The 22,057-nt window shown below is 42.6% G+C and overlaps 1 protein-coding gene across 1 annotated transcript in view; it reads right to left on the bottom strand.

Annotated features, from left to right (window-relative positions):
- Positions 1-22,057, bottom strand: part of LOC126419228 (bromodomain-containing protein DDB_G0280777-like) — a 360,686-nt gene that overhangs the window by 189,285 nt on the left and 149,344 nt on the right. Inside the window, exon 8 of the mRNA XM_050086365.1 lies at positions 7,781-7,873. Coding sequence (XP_049942322.1) covers positions 7,781-7,873 — 93 coding nt within the window. The remainder of the gene's footprint in view (positions 1-7,780; positions 7,874-22,057) is intronic.

The raw sequence follows: 22,057 nt of genomic DNA on the forward strand, positions 1-22,057 counted from the left end.
AAGAAACTGGTACACCTGCCTAATATCATATAGGGCTCGGCTGAGTACGCAGAAGTGCCGCAAAATTACTTGGCATGGACTCAACTAATGTCTGAAGTAGTGCTGGAGGGAACTGACACCATGAATCCTGGAGGGCTGTCCATAAATCAGTAAGAGTACAAAGGGGGTGGAGATCTCTTCTGAACAGCATGTCGCAAGGCATCCCAGATATGCTTAATAAGGTTAATGTCTGGTGAATTTGGTGGCCAACAGGAGTGTTTAAACTCAGAAGAATGTTCCTGAAGCCACTCTGTTGCAATTCTGGACATGTGGGTTGTTGCATTGACCTGCTGGTTTTGCCCAAGTCTGTCGGAATTCACAATGGACATGAATGGGTGCAGGTGATCAGACTGGATGCTTACGTACCTGACACCTGTAAATGTCATATCTAGACATATCAGGGGCCCTATATCACTCCAACTGCACAATGGCGCACGCCATTAAAGGAACTCCACCAGCTTGAACAGATCCCTTTTGACATGCACTGTTGATGGATTCATGAGGTTGTCTCCATACCCGTACACGTCCATCTGCTTGAAACAATTTGAAACAAGACTCGTCTGTCCAGGCAACCTGTTTCCAGTCAACAACAGTTCAATGTCAGTGTTGATAGGCCCAGGCGAGGTGTAAAGCTTTGTGTCGTGGTGTCATCAAGGGTACACGAGTGGGTCTTCAGCTCCGAAAGCCCATATCGTTGATGTTTCATTGAACGGTTCACACGCTGACACTTGTTAATGGCCCAGCATTGAAATCTGCAGCAACCTGCAGAAGGATTTTACTTCTGTCATGTTCAATGATTTTCTTCAGTCTTCAGGATCTTTTTCCAGCCACAGCGATTTCAAAGATTTGCTGTTTTCCTAGATCCCTGATATTCAGGGTACACTTGTGAAATGGTCATGTGGGAAAATCTCCACTTCATCGCTACCTCGGAGATGCTGTATCCCATTGCTAGTGCACTGACTATAACTCCATGTTCAAACTCACTTAAATCTTGAGAACCTGCCATTGTAGCAGCAGTAATTGATCTAACAACTGTGCCAGACCCTTTTGTCTTATATAGATGTTGCCGACTGCAGCGCTGTATTCTAATGGTTTACATATCTCTGTATTTGAATATTCATGCCTATACCAGTTTCTTTGGCACTTCAGTGTAATAAAATTAGAGAAACCACAGCCCGCACAGAAAGATTTAAGTGTCCGTGTTTCCTGTGCATTGTTTGAAAGTGGACTGGTAGGGAAGGTGATTTGATGAGCCCTCTGCCAGGCACTCGATTGTGAATTGTTGAATGTCATGTTTGTTACTTGCAAACTCACTCATCAAAACCTATAGGGTACTTTCTATTGGTTTATATTCACGAAATTTTGCAAGAAGCAAAGTTTCACAGCACGAGTAAAGGAAAAAATCCCCCCCCCCCCCCCCCCCCCCCCACCATTTGTTATTCGACTGTCTGTCTGTCCATGTGTTAAAGCCCCGTTTCCTCAGGAAACAGCTGACATATCAAATCGAAATTTATGTCACATACTAAGGTCTATAGCCCCTGGACACAGTAATAAATGTAAGGCTCTAAGTCAATGCAATCAAACGGTACGGCGATTTATGTCACATATTTTGATGCTCGTAAACTGTCATCAAAACTAGTATGTTACTTCCCAGTGACCTATAATCATGAAATATGGCAGGAAACAAGGTTCCATAGTACAAGTAAAGGAAAAAAAAACTGATGTGTTAATTTGAAATTATATCACAAGAAAATAATATTTCTTTGTCATTTTTTGTCTGACAGTCTGTCCATCTGTCTGTTAAGACCCCTTTTTCTCATGAATGGGTAGATGTATCAAGTTGAAATTGGTGTCACATACTAAGGTCCCTTGGTAATGTAAAAAAGTTAAGGTCTAAGGCAATGTAATCAAAAGATATCACCATTTATGTCACATATTCTGATACTCAGAAAGTCACACATTAAAAGCTATAGTGTACTTCCCATTAACTCAGAATTACGAAATTCAGCAAATAACAAGGTTTCATAGTGCAAGTAAAACGGAAAATATCAGAAATTTATTAATTTTTAATCATATCACATGAAAACAACATTTCTTTTATTGTTTGTTATCCGACTTCAAACTTAAAACATTTTTAAATGTCTTGCAATTCCCAGGACCAATACCTTGCCAGTATATATGTTGACAAAATGCAAAAATCATCCACATTCTTGACTCCTGGGATGGATGAACTGTTTATATACATAATTAAGTTTGCATGTAACCCTCGGAGCGAGTTTCCTACTCAGACCTAGCCAATTTTTTAAAATTTATTTTACATTTAAATACATATAACTAAATACATTATACAGGGTGATTCAAAAAGAATACCACAACTTTAAAAATGTGTATTTAATGAAAGAAACATAATATAACCTTCTGTTACACATCATTACAAAGAGTATTTAAAAAGGTTTTTTTCACTCAAAAACAAGTTCAGAGATGTTCAATATGGTCCCCTCCAGACACTCGAGCAATATCAACCCGATACTCCAACTCGTTCCACACTCTCTGTAGCATATCAGGCGTAACAGTTTGGATAGTTGCTGTTATTTCTCGTTTCAAATCATCAATGGTGGCTGGGAGAGGTGGCCGAAACACCATATCCAAAACATACCCCCATAAGAAAAAATCGCAGGGGGTAAGATCAGGGCTTCTTGGAGGCCAGTGATGAAGTGCTCTGTCACGGGCTGCCTGGCGGCCGATCCATCGCCTCGGGTAGTTGATGTTCAGGTAGTTAGACAGATAAGTGCCAACCTTTTTCGTAGGACTCTCCATACAGTTGATTGTGGAATTTGCAGCTCTCTGCTAGCTCTGCGAGTCGATTTTCCTGGGCTGCGAACTAATGCTTGCTGGATGCGTGCTACATTTTCATCACTCATTCTCGGCTGTCCAGAACTTTTCCCTTTGCACAAACACCCATTCTCTGTAAACTGTTTATACCAATGTTTAATACACCACCTATCAGGAGGTTTAACACCATACTTCGTTCGAAATGCACGCTGAACAACTGTCGTCGATTCACTTCTGCCGTACTCGATAACACAAAAAGCTTTCTGTTGAGCGGTCGCTATCTTAGCATCAACTGACGCTGACGCCTAGTCAACAGCGCCTCAAGCAAACAAATGTACAACTAAATGAAACTTTATAGCTCCCTTAATTCGCCGACAGATAGTGCTTAGCTCTGCCTTTTGTCGTTGCAGAGTTTTAAATTCCTAAAGTTGTGGTATTCTTTTTGAATCACCCTGTATAATAGAGGGAAACATTCCACGTGGGAAAAATATATCTAAAAACAAAGATGATGTGACTTACCAAACGAAAGTGCTGGCAGGTCGATAGACACACAAACAAACGCAAACATACACATGAAATTCAAGCTTTCGCAACAAACTGTTGCTTCATCAGGAAAGAGGGAAGGAGAGGGAAAGACGAAAGGATGTGGGTTTTAAGGGAGAGGGTAATGAGTCATTCCAAGACTTACCTGGGGGGGGGGACACAGGTATACACTCGCGCGCGCACACACACACACATATCCATCCACACATACCCAGACACAAGCAGACATTTGTAAAGGCAAAGAGTTTGGGCAGAGATGTCAGTCAAGGCGGAAGTAGAGGCAAAGATGTCGTTGAATGACAGGTGAGGTATGAGCGGCGGCAAATTGAAATTAGTGGAGATTGAGGCCTGGCAGATAACGAGAAGAGAGGATATACTGAAGGGTAAGTTCCCATCTCCGGAGTTCTGACAGGTTGGTGTTAGTGGGAAGTATCCAGATAACCCGGACGGTGTAACACTGTGCCAAGATGTGCTGGCCGTGCACCAAGGCATGTTTTGCCACAGGGTGATCCTCATTACCAACAAACACTGTCTGCCTGTGTCCATTCATGCGAATGGACAGTTTGTTGCTGGTCATTCCCACATAGAAAGCTTCACAGTGTAGGCAGGTCAGTTGGTAAATCACGGGGGTGCTTTCACACGTGGCTCTGCCTTTGATCGTGTACACCTTCCGGGTTACAGGACTGGAGTAGGTGGTGGTGGGAGGGTGCATGGGACAGGTTTTACACCAGGGGCGGTTACAAGGGTAGGAGCCACAGGGTAGGGAAGGTGGTTTGGGGATTTCATAGGGATGAACTAACAGGTTACGAAGGTTAGGTGGACGGCGGAAAGACACTCTTGGTGGAGTGGGGAGGATTTCATGAAGGATGGATCTCATTTCAAGGCAGGATTTGAGGAAGTCGTATCCCTGCTGAAGAGCCACATTCAGAGTCTGATCCAGTCCCGGAAAGTATCCTGTCACAAGTGGGGCACTTTTGGGGTTCTTCTGTGGGAGGCTCTGGGTTTGAGGAGATGAGGAAGTCACTCTGGTTATTTGCTTCTGCACCAGGTCGGGAGGGTAGTTGCGGGATGCGAAAGCTGTTGTCAGGTTGTTGGTATAATGATTCAGGGATTCCGGACTGGAGCAGATTCGTTTGCCACGAAGACCTAGGCTGTAGGGAAGGGACCGTTTGATGTGGAATGGGTGGCAGCTGTCATAATGGAGGTACTGTTGCTTGTTGGTGGGTTTGATGTGGACAGACATGTGAAGCTGGCCATTGGACAGGTGGAGGTCAACGTCAAGGAAAGTGGCATGGGATTTGGAGTAGGACCAGGTGAATCTGATGGAACCAAAGGAGTTGAGGTTGGAGAGGAAATTCTGGAGTTCTTCTTCACTGTGAGTCCAGATCATGAAGATGACACTTTCCTCGACGTTGACCTCCACCTGTCCAATGGCCAGCTTCACATGTCCGTCCACATAAAACCCACCAACAAGCAACAGTACCTCCATTATGACAGCTGCCACCCATTCCACATCAAACGGTCCCTTCCCTACAGCCTAAGTCTTCGTGGTTCCCCTCCCTCTCCCCAACAGACTCCTGACACTGTCTCTGGCAGCTTTGTCCTGCCACCTCCTACAGTAGTTCCTGGATGCTCTGCCAGACAGCACTCTTCTCTCCCCCCCCCCCCCCCCCCCCCCATACTCTGGTATCCTTTCCCCTTCCCTGCCTCTTTCCTGATCGGGGCTTTTGTTGAATGCAACAGTTGCAGCCTTTAGAGCGGCCAGAGATAGCAGTCATGTGTGCATGAGGTGTGCCTGCTTGTGTGAATCTGTGTGCCTTCCTTTCTTTTCTGAAGAAGGCTTTGGCCAAAGCTTGGTGTGTAATGGACTTTTTGTTGTAGCTGTCTGCAACTGAGTGTATCATCTTTACAAAATTGCTGAATGAAGTTTAGTTGTTCTATGTACTGTTTCTGATGACAGTGCAATATCATGGATCGTTCTGTAGGTAAACAAACAATCAATGTCTGAAAACCATATACAGCAAATAAACTGGCCCTCTGGATGTAATTATTCCACTTGATAAAAATATAAATATACTTACATTAATTATTTGTGTTGTAGTGCCATCAGTCACCTTTATATTTATTTTCAGTTTAACAAAGCTCTATGTTTCAAGTATGTTCTGCTCATTTTGTCACTTTGTTAGTTACCAGATTTTCATATATTTAGCCATGTTTTAAGTAACTTCAATCTAATTTTTTTGGATGTTCAAAAGACTAAACTTAAGGGTATGAAAGCCAAAAATTGAATTCTGTTTCTTTCAACAATGACAAAAATTCATTGTGAGGAATCAGTTTATTGCCATCAATTGGAATGTAATGGGTTCACAACAGTGACACAAAGCAAAGCTGAGAAATAATTTGAGAACATTTTCTTTGGATTTTGTCTGAGAAATGGGATATGTTTCACTCATCCCAAGACAGTCTTTGTGCTCTAAGCATTTCATTAAATTACACCAGACAACTTCACAATCCTGAAAATGAAGTTACAGCAGTTTCTGTAGTTGGTTTTCTGCCAATTTATCATTACTTTATTACAAAAAGTGTTTATGCAACAGCCTAATGGAAACCAAAATTTATGTTGGTTTTTAGAAAACTGTCACTCTTTAACATCATGAGTTATTACTCGTTCCATTATACATTTTTTTGAACCTACAGGGTGACAATTATTGAATGACATCAAAAAAATGTAAATTAGTTACAAACTGTGGTGTGCAGACACTTTATGCAACATGTAAATGTCACTACAGATATTTAGATTTTGGTTACGAATGTTTGATATGCCTGCCATCACTGGCGATGATGTGGCGCAGATGAATAGCAAAATTCTGCATGACCCTCAGAAGTGTTGGGACATTGATGTTCTCCTGAATGGCTGTTTTCAGCTCAGCAATGGTTTTGGGGTTATTGCTGTACACCTTGCCTTTAATACTGCCCCACAAAAAGAATCACATGTGTTCAGATCCAGAGAATGTGGCAGCCAATCGAGGCCCATGTCAGTGGCCTCTGGGTAGCTCAGATCCAGAATACGGTCCCAAAAGTGCTTCTCTAGGACATCAAACACTCTCCTGTTTTGATGGGGTCGAGCTCCATCTTGCATGAACCACATTTTGTCCAACTCAGTGTCACTTTAGATAACGGGGATAAAATCATCTTCCAAAATCTTCACATACCATTCAATAGTCACCGTGCCATCAAGGAATATTGCACCGATTATTCTGTAGCTGGACACTGCACACCACACAGTCACTCATTGAGGGTGAAAAGACTTCTCGATCAGAAAATGTAGATTCTCAGTCTCACAAATGCATCAATTTCGCTTACTAACGAACCAATCCATTAAAAAGTGGGATTCGTTGCTAAACCAAACCATACTAATTCCCATCATGCCCCGAAGCCAACTGTGCAGTTTGAGTGTCCTACTGCAAGCTGTTCAGAAGTTATGATGATTTTATTTCTTTTAGTTCAATAACTGTCTCCTTGTAAGACTACTCCATAGAATAGAAACCCAGCAACCAGAAGATGAAGAATATGAGTTCCCAGACTTGTTTCAAGTGGCCTTTTTTTAAAATTACTTTTCTTAAGTGACGTATCACATAACAGAACATTATCTTTACAATAATATTTGCTTGTATCTTATTGGAAGCCTAAGTATAACATCTCTTCAGAACTTGGATCTTTTATTGTTGAAATATAACACTACTTCTTTTCATTGTAACACTGACATGGGATTTTTAATGCATACTTCTTAGCTAGAATATGATGGCAGAACTTGTGTTCTAGGTTACATTAGTATATGAATCCCATAGTAAACTGCTTTTTTACAACTGTAAGTGCACCTTCATCTTTGCAAGATTACACTTCCATAAATTATTACCTCTCTCCTATCTTTTTTCTGGCTTCACTCTCAAACTAATACTTCAAATATAACTCTCACTTGTCTAAAATTCACCTTAAGAAATTCTATTTTGATCCTAGTTTTCTGTTCCTTTCACACAGGTCATTATTAATTAATGCATTTCATGAACAAGTTTCCACATATGGCATATTTTTCGCTTCATATGCTCCTTCAACACTATGTTGAAATGTTCTGCTTAACAATACTGCTCAGTGAGCCAATAACAGAGCTCACTGTCAAGCTGAATACTACATGCAAAAGCTAAAATTTCAACAGGTCACTTTCACTGTAATATTCCCTTTCATTTTCCTAAAGATCCTTCTGTTTCCCGTTTTCAGTGCAGCGAGTAGCAACTCTTATGGTATTGTGGTATGAATTACTACACTTAATTTTGTGACAAATGATATTTAAGATTACTTTCATCATTACCTTTAGCTGTGGTAGTTCAATATGAGTCATTTCCAGAGGTGAAAATAATAGATTCTTGGTCAAATCTCTTGCCTTGGGAACTTTTTTTGTCACCTGAAAATATGCAATTAACATATCATTGGATTAACTGATTAAAACATTTTTAACAGATGATTATCAATGCAATAATACCACGTTCATTAATTAATTAATTAATTAATTCACAAATCACTTTCCACAAATAGCATAATGAACGAGAGTCGTCATGGGTGTAAATTGAGTTAAATTAAACATCCTGCAAGTTGCTTTTATGAAGTCCACATCAATCAGTTATAACTAGTGCCAATCTGCTCACATTGATAACTACGAAATTACTCCTAGATTACTTTACATATGAAGGACAGTATGAATTACGATAAACTAATACTCACCACATAGAGGAAGCAATGAGAGAAAGACAAAGAAATTTAATACCAGACTGAGCAGTCAGTCAAAGTCCATCATCAGATATAGGAACACACACACACACACACACACACACACACACACACACATTTATACATGCACAACTTGCCCACACACTTGGTCACTGTCGCCTCTAGGTGCTGAGGATCAACCAACTGCAGTGAGCAATCATTTCCCTGGGGTTGGTATTGGTGGGTGCAGAAGAAACCTGAGGTGGAAAGAGATAGGGATAGCAGGGCACAGGTGGGGAATATGTTTATGTGCTGCCTGTGAGAGTGTGCAGGGGTGTAGTGGGGTCAGCATGATGGGTCGCCAAATGTAGTGCTGGGGAGGAGAGGGGAAAAGGGAGAGGAGAGAAGATGAAAGACTATGCAGATGTATGGGGGGATAGAGGGCATGTAGGTCAGAGAGGGAGCAGGGAAGCAGATAGAAGCATATGGTGAAACAGCACTAGCAATTTGAGGCCAGTGTGTTTATGGGAGTAAATGTTGCAGAGAGAGTTCTCACTTGTGCAGTTTAGGAAAGCTGGTGTTAGTGGGAATAACATAGAAGGTACAGTCTGTGAAGCAGTCACTGAAGTCAAGTATACCATGATGCACAGCATGCTTGGCAGTTGGGTAGTCCAGCTGTAACTTGGTCACAGTGGGGAAGTAGTAGTCACGTGGACAGAGAGTTTGTTATTGGTCCTGTCCATGTGGAATGCTGCACAGGGATTGCAGCTAAGTTGGTAGAATACACAGATCCATTCACAGGTTTCCCCACCTTTTGTGGGGTAGGACATTCCTGTGATAGAACTGGAGTAGGTAATAGTGGGAGGACATATGTGACAAGTCTTGCATCTAGGTTTCTTACAGAGATATGAACTATGAGGCAAGGAGCTGGAGTAGGGTTGAAATAGAGACAGACAAGTATAATGTGTAGGTTGGATGGATAGTAAATACCACTGTGGGAAGGTTGGGTAGAATATTTCTCATTTCACAGCACAACAAGAGGTAGTCAAATCACGGCAGAGAACATGATTAAGTTGCTCAGTACTGGGTGCTACTGATTCGCGAGAGGGCACTCCTTTGTGGACAGTCAGTGGGTATGCGACTAGGGAGACAAGGATTGGGAGATTTGTTTCTGTACAATGTGTGGAGGGTAATGTTTGGCAGTGGAGACCTCAGTGAGACCGTTAGCATTTTTGGAGATGAACCATCCATCATTACAGATGGAATGACTACCAGTGATTAGGTGGTATCAAAGAGAACTCTTGGTGTGGAATGGGTGGTAGCTGTCAAAATGGAGGTACTGCTGATGGTTGGAACTTTGATGTGAACAGAGATATTCATGCTGTCAGACTTGAGGCAGAGTTGACATCAAGGATGGTGGCTCAGTAGGTTGAGGACAACCTTGTGAAGATAATGAGAGAGGAGATGTTGATATCCTGGAAGAATGTGGTTAACTTATCCTCACCCTCAGTTCAGATCGCAAAGATATCATCACTAATTCTAAACCATGTGAGGAGTTCAGCATTTCAGGTGGCTAGGAAGGATTTCTCCAGATGCTACATGAATAGGTTAGTGAAAGATGGTACCATTTGGATGCCATGGTTGCACCGCAGATTTAGTTGTAGGTGATGCCTTCAAAGAAGTAGTAATTGTGGGTGTGGATGTAGTTAGTCATGATGATTAGGAGAGAGGCTGTGGGTCTGGAGTCAGTCAGGAATTGGGAGAAGCAGTGTTCAATGGTGTCATGTCCATGAACATTGGGGATGTTGGTGTAGAGGGAGGTGGCACTGACTGTGATGAATAGAGAACCAAATCACAAACAGACAAGATCGTTTGAGAGTCAGTAGAGGAAATGGTTGGTTTATTTTATCTAGGAGGGTAGGTTATGGATGATAGGCTGAAGGTTTGGACCTCAAGGGCAGAGACTCTATATGGCCTGCCCATCAAATTACCTGTCTCCAGCTGCAACGCATCCTTCTACAATAACTTTTATTTACCCAAGTGCTGTCAGTAGCTATCCTTCACCAACCCTATCCTGTATGATCATATAAACCAGGCTCATGTCTTATTGCACTATTTCTGCTGCATTCACAAAATCCAGAATTCCTGCATCCCATTTCCCAGATTGATACGCTTGTCCTCCAGGAACTATAGCTGCACATACAACGCCATTTCAAAAAACTGTCAAACTATTCAATTCATACTCCCACTTTGGACTAACACTATCCACCAACACCACCACCACAAGAGCCTCCACCAAACTTTGCCCATGGCCTGTCATAGCCCAAACTTTGCCCATGGCCTGTCATAGCCACCAAATCCTGCACTGCATACCTACTGCTTCTGCTGGGAAACTCCTACAGAACCCAGAGCCTAAACAGACCTCCAAAGCCTCAGTCCCTCAGAAGAATAAGTCTTTTCTGAAGGCCTCAATTTTTGTCCCACTCCAAAATTCATTCACATGAGCTTGTTAAAGACCTTCTCTCCTTCTTACAGACACTACCATGGAAACACTTTTTCACCACAAATCCTACCAAATAGATTTGATGCAAAACCAAAACTGAACCCTGGCTTACTCATTTTACTCCTTCATCTAACAATGATCCACCGCTACTCCCACTGAAACATCGGCTGTTAACTTTGCAGAATTTCCTAACATCAAACCATGCCTCACCATCATTTAGCAAATTCCTCAACATAGACTCCAGCCTCACATCTGCAGAAAGAACTGCAGTCCACCATCTAAAAACTCATACTGATCTTATAATCCTACTGTTGACAAAGGTTCCAACACTGCAGTTATCAACTGTAGGAATTACTTGGCTGACAGGCTCCATCAGATCCCAGACACGGACACCTGTAAACTCTGCCACAGTGAACCCATTCCAGAAATCCAGAATGACCTTCAGTTATTCCTCAAATCCCTAGATCTGTCCTAGAACCTCTCCCCCGAGTCTGTCCCCCTCATCAACTTTACTGCTCTCCGCACTCCTACATTCTACATGCTTCCTCTCTATTGTGGCTGGATACTGTAGCCAAATAGAGCAAACACTTGTTGCTGTGGGCCAACATCTTCAGCATACTACCTGTAACCTACCTTCCTATATAAAAGACAGTAACCATTTCCTATACTGACTCTTCACAGTTTCTGTTGTTTTACCAATCCACTGCCCTGCTTATCAGTGATGTTGCCACTACCTTCTACATTAACATGCCCAATGCCCATGACTTTGTCATCACAGAACACTACATCTCCCAACTCTCAAATGACTCCAGACCGTCAACTTACTTTCTTGTCACCATAAACAACTACATCCTAATCGGTAATTACTTCTCTATTGAAGGCATCACCTAGAAACAAATCTGTGATACAGCCATAGGCACCTGCATGGAATCTCACATGCCATCCTACTCATAGATCATCTAGAGGAATCATTCATAGACACCCAGTACCCAATACCCTGCAGCTAATTGATGATGTCATGGTCAGGACTGAGGGTAAGGGCAGCCTGTCCATATTCCTTCAGAACCTCAACACCTCCTCTCCCATTTTCTTCACATGGTCATCCTCAGCTCAACAAGTCACCTTCCCAAATGTCAATCTCAATGTCACAGAAGACTCCATCCATATGTCCATCCACATCAAACCTGCCAGTGACCAACAGTACTCCATACCAACAAGTCCCTTACATACAGCCTAGACATTCACAGTCATTGCATCTGCACTGATGAGCAGTTCAACTCTAAAATTCCAATGGACTCGCTGAAACCTTCTAAGACCAAAATTACCCTCCGAACCTTGCCTAGAAGCAGTCCTCTCATGCCTTGCCACTCCAGTGACCTATCATCCCACATACATCCACTGATGCACCACAAAGGAACATCCCCATTGTGACTCAGTACTACCCAGGACTGGAGCTACTTAATCATGTTCAGTGCCTGGGTTTACTGTACATGTTGTCATGCCCACCACACCCTTCCACAAAGGTATTCCATTATCCTCACAAAGGTACTCCACTATCCCACCAACCTACACACTATACTTGTCTGCCTTTACTATAACCCCACTCCCAGAACCTTGAATCATTTCCCTGTAAATGACCTCAATGCAAGATGCGTCACTTACATCCTTTTACTAGCATCTCCTCCAGTCCTGTCATAGGCATTTCCCACACTATCAAGTAAGGTCACCTGTGAAAGTATTTATATGGTCTACTAACTTAGCTGTAGCCAACGGCCTTGCCGCAGTGGTAATACTGGTTCCCATCAGATCAACGAAGTTAAGTGCTGTCCGGCTGGGCTTGCACTTGGATGGGTGACCATCTGGTCTGCCAAGTGCTGTTGGCAAGTGGAGTGCACTCAGCCCTGATGAGGCAAACTGGGGAGCTATTTGCCAGCTGCTGTGGCCAAGCAGTTCTAGGCACTTCAGTCCGGAACGCACTGCTCCTACGGTCGCAGGTTCAAATCCTGCCTCGGGCATGGATGTTTGTGATGTCCTTGGGTTAGTTAGGTTTAACTAGTTCTAAGTCTAGGGGACTGATGACCTCAGATGTCAGAAGTCCCATAGTGCTTAGAACCATTTGAACCATTTTTGGGAGCTACTTGACTGAGAAGTTGCAGCTCTGGTCTCGTAAATTGACATACGGCCCTAAGAGTCATGTGCTGACTACATGCCCCTCCATATCTGCATCCAGTGATGCCTGTGGCCTGAGGATGAATTGTCGGCTAGTCAGTACTGTTGGGCCTTCTATATTGGCAGTAAAGCGATTACTTCAGATAATTTAATTGTACTTCCAACTACATTCTTCATCTGCTGTTCTCACACAATACTTTGAGCTAAAGACATATGTAACTTTAGACAGAATAATATAAGTTGTTCATAATAAATTTTGCACTTATCCACCCTGAGAACTGCTACCCACAGTGATATATTTATTTATTATCTACATTTTTTCTTTGATCTCATTGTGAGTTCACGCCAATTTTAGTGAGTTTTCGGGTTTCGCTATCGTTGACTCCCTCACGTTGTATCTTATTTCCCCCCCTTTGCATCAGTTTCATCCTTCTCACAATTTTTCCCATGTATTTGGGTGTATTTTTGCGAATTTTTCCAGACATAATTCTATGTTATTTGCATAATTTTTCACGTTTTTCCTACCAGCATGGCTTTTTACTCCTTCCATCTGCGTCAATACAGAAAAGTTTCCTTATCCCTAGCCAGAAGCCAGTCCCACATACTGTTCCTGTGATGTTGCTTGGCTCATGGAATCCCGCCAATGGCTTACCATCAAAATAACCATCTCTAGCTGCCACTCCTCCGTCCACAATGACCTCCATCTGTTCAGATTCCACCAACCTTTAACCCTCACCAACATAGTCATGCCAAACGACATCAAGCAAGCCCAAACCTCCATGCTGTCCTTCTCTACATCCACAAAATTCTCCTGCTATGCAATCCCAAATTCCTGGAACCCATAACACACACTGGAACACTCACCTTCCACGAACTAGAGCAACATGTACAATGCCACCTCAAAAAACTCTCCAGTGCCTGCTCACTTCCTACTCCCACCTTGGAGTACCATTGTGCGCCACCTCTACAACAACCTCCAAACTCCCCCATGTCCCCTCATAGCTGACAAACCCTGTCTCACAGACTTACTACATTTACCCCACCCTCAAAAACTCCCTCCCACCACCACACAGAATCCAGAACATAAACAGACCTGAATCACAGTCGTGAACCTTTCCTCCAGAAGCCTTAGCCCCACAGCAATATCAGTCCTTTCCAAAGGCTTCACATTTTGCCCCACTCCCAAATTCTATCATGCAGGTTTTATTAAAGATCTTCTCTCCTTCTCCTAGTCCCTACAGTGGAAACACTTTTTTGCCACCAATCAGACTCAACCAAAAATCAATGTTAAACCCTGCCTGACTCAGTTCAATCCTCCATCCAACTGTGATCCACACCCACTGCCTCCAAATCACCCCCTGTTAACTTTCCAGAATTTCTTAATCTTGAACTTTGCATTACCAACACTATCCAAATCCCTCAACATGCAAACTAACCTTGCGTGCACAGAAGGAACTGCAGTTCACCATCTAAAAACTGATCCCAACCTTGTAATCCTACATGTGGACTAAGGCTGCACCACTGTTGTTTTGAACTGCAAGGATTACCTATCAGAAGGACTCTGCCATCTGTCAGATACATCCACCTACAAAGCTTGGCACAATGACCCCATTCCAGAAAACCAGCAGAATTTCCAGTCATTCCTCAAATCCTTAGGCCCATCCCAGAACCTCTCCTCAGAGGCCCTCTCTGCTCACTCCTACCACTCCCCATTCTCCTACCTTCTACATGCTTCCTAAAGTCCATATACCAAACCAACCAGGATGCCCCATTGTGACCAGTTACTGTGCCCCCCTGAAAGAATCTCTGCTCTCATAGACCAACAGCTTCAACCTATTACACAGAACCTACCCTCCTATGTAAAAGATACCAACCATTTCCTCCACCAACTCTCCACAGTTCCTGTCCCTTTACCACATGGTGCCCTGCTCATCACTATTGATGCCACCTCCTTGGACACTAACATTCTTAATGTCCATGGCCTTACCACTATTGAACACCACCTTTCCCCAACACCCGATGGATTCCAAACAAACAACCTCCTTCCTAGTTGCCATGACCAACTATAGCCTCACCCACAATTACTTCTCCTTTGAAGGCATTATCTACAAACAAATCAGGGGAACGGCTATGGGCACCTGCATGACACCATTCTATGGCTACCTATTTATGGACCATATAGAGCAGGTCTTCACAACATACGTGCTCGCAGAGCAAGCTGTGAGCAGCAAGGTGCGAGCACAGAGCAGCGCGAGCACGCTACCCCCACTACTGGACCAGAGCGGAGAGTGGGGAGAGTCACGTGGGGCACACAACAGCTGCCGCCAGTCAATGAAAATCCACGGCCACCTGCAGGGATATCACTCACGAATTATTACTGCAACAAATGAAACAAATAAAGGAGAATGTACATGTGCCACATAATTTTATTAGCTTAGTGTATGTCTCTACATTCATATCAATTTGTGAACTGTTACACAATAAAAGGTGTCACTGAAGTGTGGGATTCTTGGTTATCTTGTACTTTTTGCCCTTTACAATTGCGTCTATGTTCGGAGTAATTGTTCTTGTGCATTGTAGGCGCAGCGTGCAGTTTAAATTTCGATCAGATAATGCGTTTCTCAGGTGCGTCTTGTTACATTTCATTGCAGAGAACAGTTGTTCACAAACATACGTGGAACCAAACATTGATATTATTGTAGCCAGCAGTTTGTGCAAATGAGGAAATCTATCCTGAGGGAAGTGTCTGTAGAATTCCAAAATGTTTTTCTTGTTCTGAAATTTGTCTCTATATTCTCTGTCACACTGCAAGTCAATAATTTCTAGTTGCAGCTCAGGACGAATCTCTTCAATATTCGCCGAATATGGAGAGGAGAACAGATCAAAATCACTGTCTAGTGCTGTCAGATCTTGGAAGCGTTGATCAAATTCTTCCTTAAGGGCAACTAAACTATCTGAATAACGTTCACAGTGTTTGTGAACATCTTGGATGGATGATAATTTAGGAAAATGAGCTAGATTTCCTGTTTCCAGCTGACTCACCCAAAGTGTCAATTTCATTTTAAAAGCTTCGATCTATGAAATGAGTAATTAGCAGATCTTTCCTTGTACTGAAATGTTCAAAGCATTCAGATGGCTAGTTAAATCTGCTAAGAACGCGAGATCACATTTCCATGAAGGCTCTTTCAATTCAGGAACACTCATGTTATTTATTTCCATGAACATATTTATCTCATCTAATAGGCAAAACAATTGATTTAATAATTCGCTAGGACTAAGCCAGCGGACCTCGCTGTAATAAGGCATAGCTTTTAAATTGCCTGTGTTGTAGCCCATGCTTTCTTATATAATTGGTTGTACGAACAACAACACTCATCACATTTTTTATAGTAATACTCTTTGCACATAAGTTTTCCTGGTGGATCACACAGTGAACGCCCCTTATTTCATTCGGCATGGTCAGTTTTTGCATTTTCTCCTTCAACAGTGCAACGAAACCTGATTTTTTCCCTGTCATCGCTGGTGCACCGTCTGTAGACACTGAAATTAAAGAATTCCAGGACAATGCTATATTTTCAACACTTTCTTCAACACTACTTAAAATATCACCTCTGGTTGTAGTGTTCTTCATGGCTACTACATCGAGGAGCTCCTCCCTCACCTGAAGATCTCTATTAACACCTCTAATAAATATGGCAAGCTGCGCTGTTCCAGTGATATCAACACTTTCGTCCAGAGCTAGAGAATAAGCCATAAAATCTTTACAGATATTTGTAAGCTGGCTCTGGACATCGTCTGCCATGTCCTGTATGCGACGCATAATGGTCATGTTAGATAATGGCACAATCCGAAACTGTTCAACTTGAGATGGACACAAATGTTCCGCTGCAACTACCAAACATTCTTTTATTAAATCGCCATCAGTGAAGAGGCGCAGGGATTTTGCTAAGAGCAAAGCAATTTTGTAACTCACTCTGAGAGCTGCCTCAGTTGATTTTTCTTCGTCATCCAGATCTTCTTCGGATAGCTTCCTTTTAAGTTTAATAACTTCCTGTGCACCATCTGGTCCATCACATTTTCCACTTCTGTAGTCTTTTGCGTGGTACGACATACAATGTCGCTGCAAATTAAATTTCCTAAAAGAGTTCAGCGTTTTGTGACATACTAAACATTTTGCAACACCATCTTTTTCTGTAAACAGATACAATTCCTCCCAATGGGGGTTGAACTGCGAAAGCATGGTTGGGGTTACACAACGGCGACTTGACATGATTCTTAACCATCGAAGTGACTGTTAGAGCTGATCGTAGTACTTTAAACATTACACGGTCGGTGCGAATTCAATAGGCAGGCTGCGGCCCTATTCAAACGTGCGCGCGCATTTCCCCTCCCGCCCTACTCCGCAACCTTGCACCTGCTCGCAAGCACGTGCCTGAGCAGACACGAGTACTCGCACTCAAAACCATCCAGTTGTTAAGCCCTGATCTAGAGGAATCCTTCTTAAACACCCAGAATCCTAAACCCCTCACCTAGTTAAGATTCACTGATGACATCTTTGCAATCTGGAACAAGGGTGAGGACACCCTATCCACATTCTCCCCTAACCTCAACACCTTCTTCCCCATTTGCTTTACCTGGTCCTACTGAACCCAGCAAGCCACCTTCCTAGATGTTGACCTTCACCTCAAAGATGGCTACATCAGTATCTCTGTCCATATCAAACCTACTAACCACCAGCAATAACTCCACTCTGACACATGTTCCACACCAAGAAGTCCGCTCCATAAATCCTAGCCACCTGTGGTCATTGCATCTGCAGTGACAAGCAGACCCTCTCGAAATATACCGAGGGTCTCACTGAAGCCTTTATAGACCATAATTATCCTCCCAACCGTATACAAAAATAAATCTCCCATGCCTTATCTTTTCTGTCTCTCACCGCCCCCCCCCCCCCCCCCCAAAGTCTCACCGTCTGGTCACAGAGGAGCATTTCCCTCATAGCTCAGTACCATCCAGGACTGGAGCAACTGAATTACATTCTCTGTCATGGTTTCAATTACCTCTCATCATGCCCTGAAATGAGAAATAGCCCACCCTTTCCACCCCTCCCACAGTGGTATCCCGCCACCCACTGAACCTACACAATATACTCGTCCATTTCTGCACAACCCCTGCTCCCAACCCCTTACCTCATGGCTCATATCCTTGTAATAGAGCTAGATGCAAGACCCGTCCCTTACATCCTCCCACCACCACCTACTCCAGTCCAGTCACAAACATCACCCGTCCTATCAAAGGCAGCCTACCTGTGAAACCAGTTATGTGATCTACAAGCTAAGCTACAACCCCTATGCTGCATTCTATGTGGGCAAGACAACCAACAAGCTGTTTGTTCATATTAATCACCACTGACAAACTGTGGCGAAGAAAGATGTGGACCCCCTTTTGCTGAGCACGCTGCCCAATACGACATCCTTCATTTCAGTCACTGCTTCACAGCCTGTGCCACAAGGATCCTTCCCACCAACACCTCCTTTTCTGAATTGTGCAGGTGGGAACTTTCCTTGTGATATATCCTATGTTCCCGTAACCCTCCTCGCCTCAACTTGCGTTAGTCATTGTCCTCATCCATCCAGCCCCTTCCCTGTTTCCATTCCAGCATTACACAGGCTCTCATTCCACCATCGCACCCCATCTTTTATCTTCTCTCCTTTCCTGCAATCCCCCCCCCCCCCCCAACCCCCCAAGATCTTCCCTGCCCTCCGTCTAACCTCCTGACTGCATATAGCTGCCCTACCCTCTCTCTCCACCTCGCCCCTGCATGCTACCCAGCAGCACTTCACTGTCCCCCACCCCAATGTACTATCCCTCCCCCACCATTCTCCTCCTTACCCCCACCCAATTGCCACTCCCATCATGCACTGGTGCTGCTACTCACAGTGTGGCTTCAGTTGCCAGAGACTGCAGTCGTGTGTGTGTGTGTGTGTGTGTGTGTGTGTGTGTGTGTGTGTGCGTGTGTGTGTGTGCGCGCGCGCCTGTTGTCTATTTTTGACTGGCCGAAAGCTTTATTTGTGACAGTCTTTTTGTTGTGCCTGTCTGTGACTCAGCATCTCCACTATATGATGAGTGGCAACTTTCCTTTTCATAATATTTTAAACTATAAGAGAGGGATATATTCAATATAGTGCTTGGATCACTGAAAAGACAGCTGTACAACCTTTTGGCAGATAAGGGCCACTATTCCATTGAAGATATATATGTTGTTGTTGTTGTTGTTGTTGTGGTCTTCAGTCCTGAGACTGGTTTGATGCAGCTCTCCATGCTACTCTATCCTGTGCAAGCTTTTTCATCTCCCAGTACCTACTGCAACCTACATCCTTCTGAATCTGCTTAGAGCATTCATCTCTTGGTCTCCCTCTACGATTTTTACCCTCCACGCTGCCCTCCAATACTAAATTGGTGATCCCTTGATGCCTCAGAACATGTCCTACCAACCGATCCCTTCTTCTGGTCAAGTTGTACCACAAACTTCTCTTCTCCCCAATCCTATTCAATACTTCCTCATTAGTTATGTGATCTACCCATCTAATCTTCAGCATTCTTCTGTAGCACCACATTTCGAAAGCTTCTATTCTCTTCTTGTCCAAACTATTTATCGTCCATGTTTCACTTCCATACATGGCTACACTCCATACGAATACTTTCAGAAATGACTTCCTGACACTTAAATCAATACTGGATGTTAACAAATTTCTCTTCTTCAGAAACGCTTTCCTTGCCATTGCCAGCCTACATTTTATATCCTCTCTACTTCGACCATCATCAGTTATTTTGCTCCCCAAATAGCAAAACTCCTTTACTACTTTAAGTGCCTCATTTCCTAATCTAATTCCCTCAGCATCACCCGACTTAATTAGACTACATTCCATTATCCTTGTTTTGCTTTTGTTGATGTTCATCTTATATCCTCCTTTCAAGACACTGTCCATTCCATTCAACTGCTCTTCCAAGTCCTTTGCTGTCTCTGACAGAATTACAATGTCATCGGCGAACCTCAAAGTTTTTATTTCTTCTCCATGAATTTTAATACCTACCCCGAATTTTTCAAAAAATCAAAGATGATGTGACTTACCATACGAAAGCGCTGGCAGGTCGATAGAAACACAAACAGACACATACATACACACAAAATTCAAGCTTTCGCAACAAGCTGTTGCCTCATCAGGAAAGAGGGAAGGAGAGGGAAAGACGAAAGGAAGTGGGTTTTAAGGGAGAGGGTAAGGAGTCATTCCAATCCTGGGAGCGGAAAGACTTACCTTAGGGGGAAAAAAGGGCGGGTATACACTCGCACACACACACATATCCATCCACACATATACAGACACAAGCAGACATATTTAAAGTGGGGGACTGATGACCTTAGCTGTTTAGTCCCCCTTAAACATCCCAACAACCACCACCATATTTAAAGACAATACCCGTCCTTTTTTCCCCCTAAGGTAAGTCTTTCCGCTCCCGGGATTGGAATGACTCCTTACCCTCTCCCTTAAAACCCACATCCTTTCGTCTTTCCCTCTCCTTCCCTCTTTCCTGATGAGGCAACAGTTTGTTGCGAAACCTTGAATTTTGTGTGTATGTTTGTGTGTCTTTCGACCTGCCAGCGCTTTCGTTCAGTAAGTCACATCATCTTTGTTTCTTGAGATATATATATAAAAACCATTTATCTGTGCATTTAAAAATGATATTGCAGTTGCCATAACAATAATGCCTGTAAAAAATTTGGAGCTTTTCAGGAACCTTTTTTTATGTTGTTATTTTTCATTGTAATTTTTATTTACTCCAGCATAATAAAATATTGTATAAATGGCATTACAGTAACTCAAATAAAGAGAAGTCAAAATTTTCAGTCCATTGTATTTTCTTACATCTATTTAATTTTTTATAAAAAATGGCACTTGAGATCATTTTTTACCCATCTCCTGTGTAAAACATGAGGATTGGAACAGTGTACGTACTGATACAAATGAATTACATTTACATTTACTGGTGAAGATAAAACTTAGTGCTAATTGGAATTTACATCTCTAACTCCAAATATTCTGATAAATTACTGAAGGGATAACTAAAAAGGTACTCTTTTAATTTAGTTCTTAATATTTTGTTATTTCCAATATCCAGCCTGATTTCGGTCAACAACTGTTTAAGAATTTTTGGGTGAGTATATAACACTCCTTTCTGAAATCCACACACAGATATACAGTGTGCTTAGAAATTATTTTTACTTCTAGCATTTTGATTGTGAATTTCACTTATTATTCACCTAAAATACAAAATATGTAGTAAATGTATTGGAATGTAAGGTGTGAAAAGCCTAGGGTTTTTATTGGTAGTAATAGAAATTTAATTGCTGAAGGTATGTGATGGCCAACCATTTCGTCTCCTTGTAACACAGTTTTCCCAATCCAGCATCTCAAAACATAAACAAACAAACACCATCCGAATAGGCCTTGAAGGCTTCAGCTCCTAGGGATTACAGGATGTGGATACAGAAGGGAAAAGTGGTCAGCACACCATTCTCCTGGCCTTTGTCAGTTTTTGTGAGTGGTGCTGCTACTTTTCAACCAAGTAGCTCCTCAATTGGCCTCAAAAGGGTTGAGTGCAATCTCCTTACCAACAGCACTCAGCAGACCTGGATGGTGGCCCATCCAAGTGCTAGCCAAGCCTGCCAGCGTTTAACTTTGGTGATCTGATGGGAATTGGTATTACCACTGCGGCAAGGCCATTGTCAAAACATGCCCTGAAATGTTTTATATGGGAAGAATACACCAAAAGAAAGACCCCATCTAAAACTTAGCTGTTAAGATATGCAGCAAGTATTTTTTTTAAAAAATAGTGAAAATTGCCAGTCTTGTAACTCACCAGGTGACTGGATAAATGTACATCCCCATAGGAGCTGTAGTAGCAGACTGTGCATAGGCAACATAGCAGACTGTGCATAGGCAACATGACAGACACATATCCATGGCTGACGGCACATCGATAAACAATAAAATGACTCAGGGTGATTATAATTTGTAAAGTGAATTTCTGTTTATGTTGATATTTTCCCAAAAACAATTGTCTGCAGTTACTATTCACTCAAATTTACAACTTGTTCAATTTAATCAATAACTTCTGCATGATCTTTCACTGATGGAATCAATGCCTGTT

This window comes from Schistocerca serialis, chromosome 9 (assembly GCF_023864345.2).
Source record: "Schistocerca serialis cubense isolate TAMUIC-IGC-003099 chromosome 9, iqSchSeri2.2, whole genome shotgun sequence".
In the NCBI taxonomy this organism is placed as follows: domain Eukaryota; kingdom Metazoa; phylum Arthropoda; class Insecta; order Orthoptera; family Acrididae; genus Schistocerca; species Schistocerca serialis.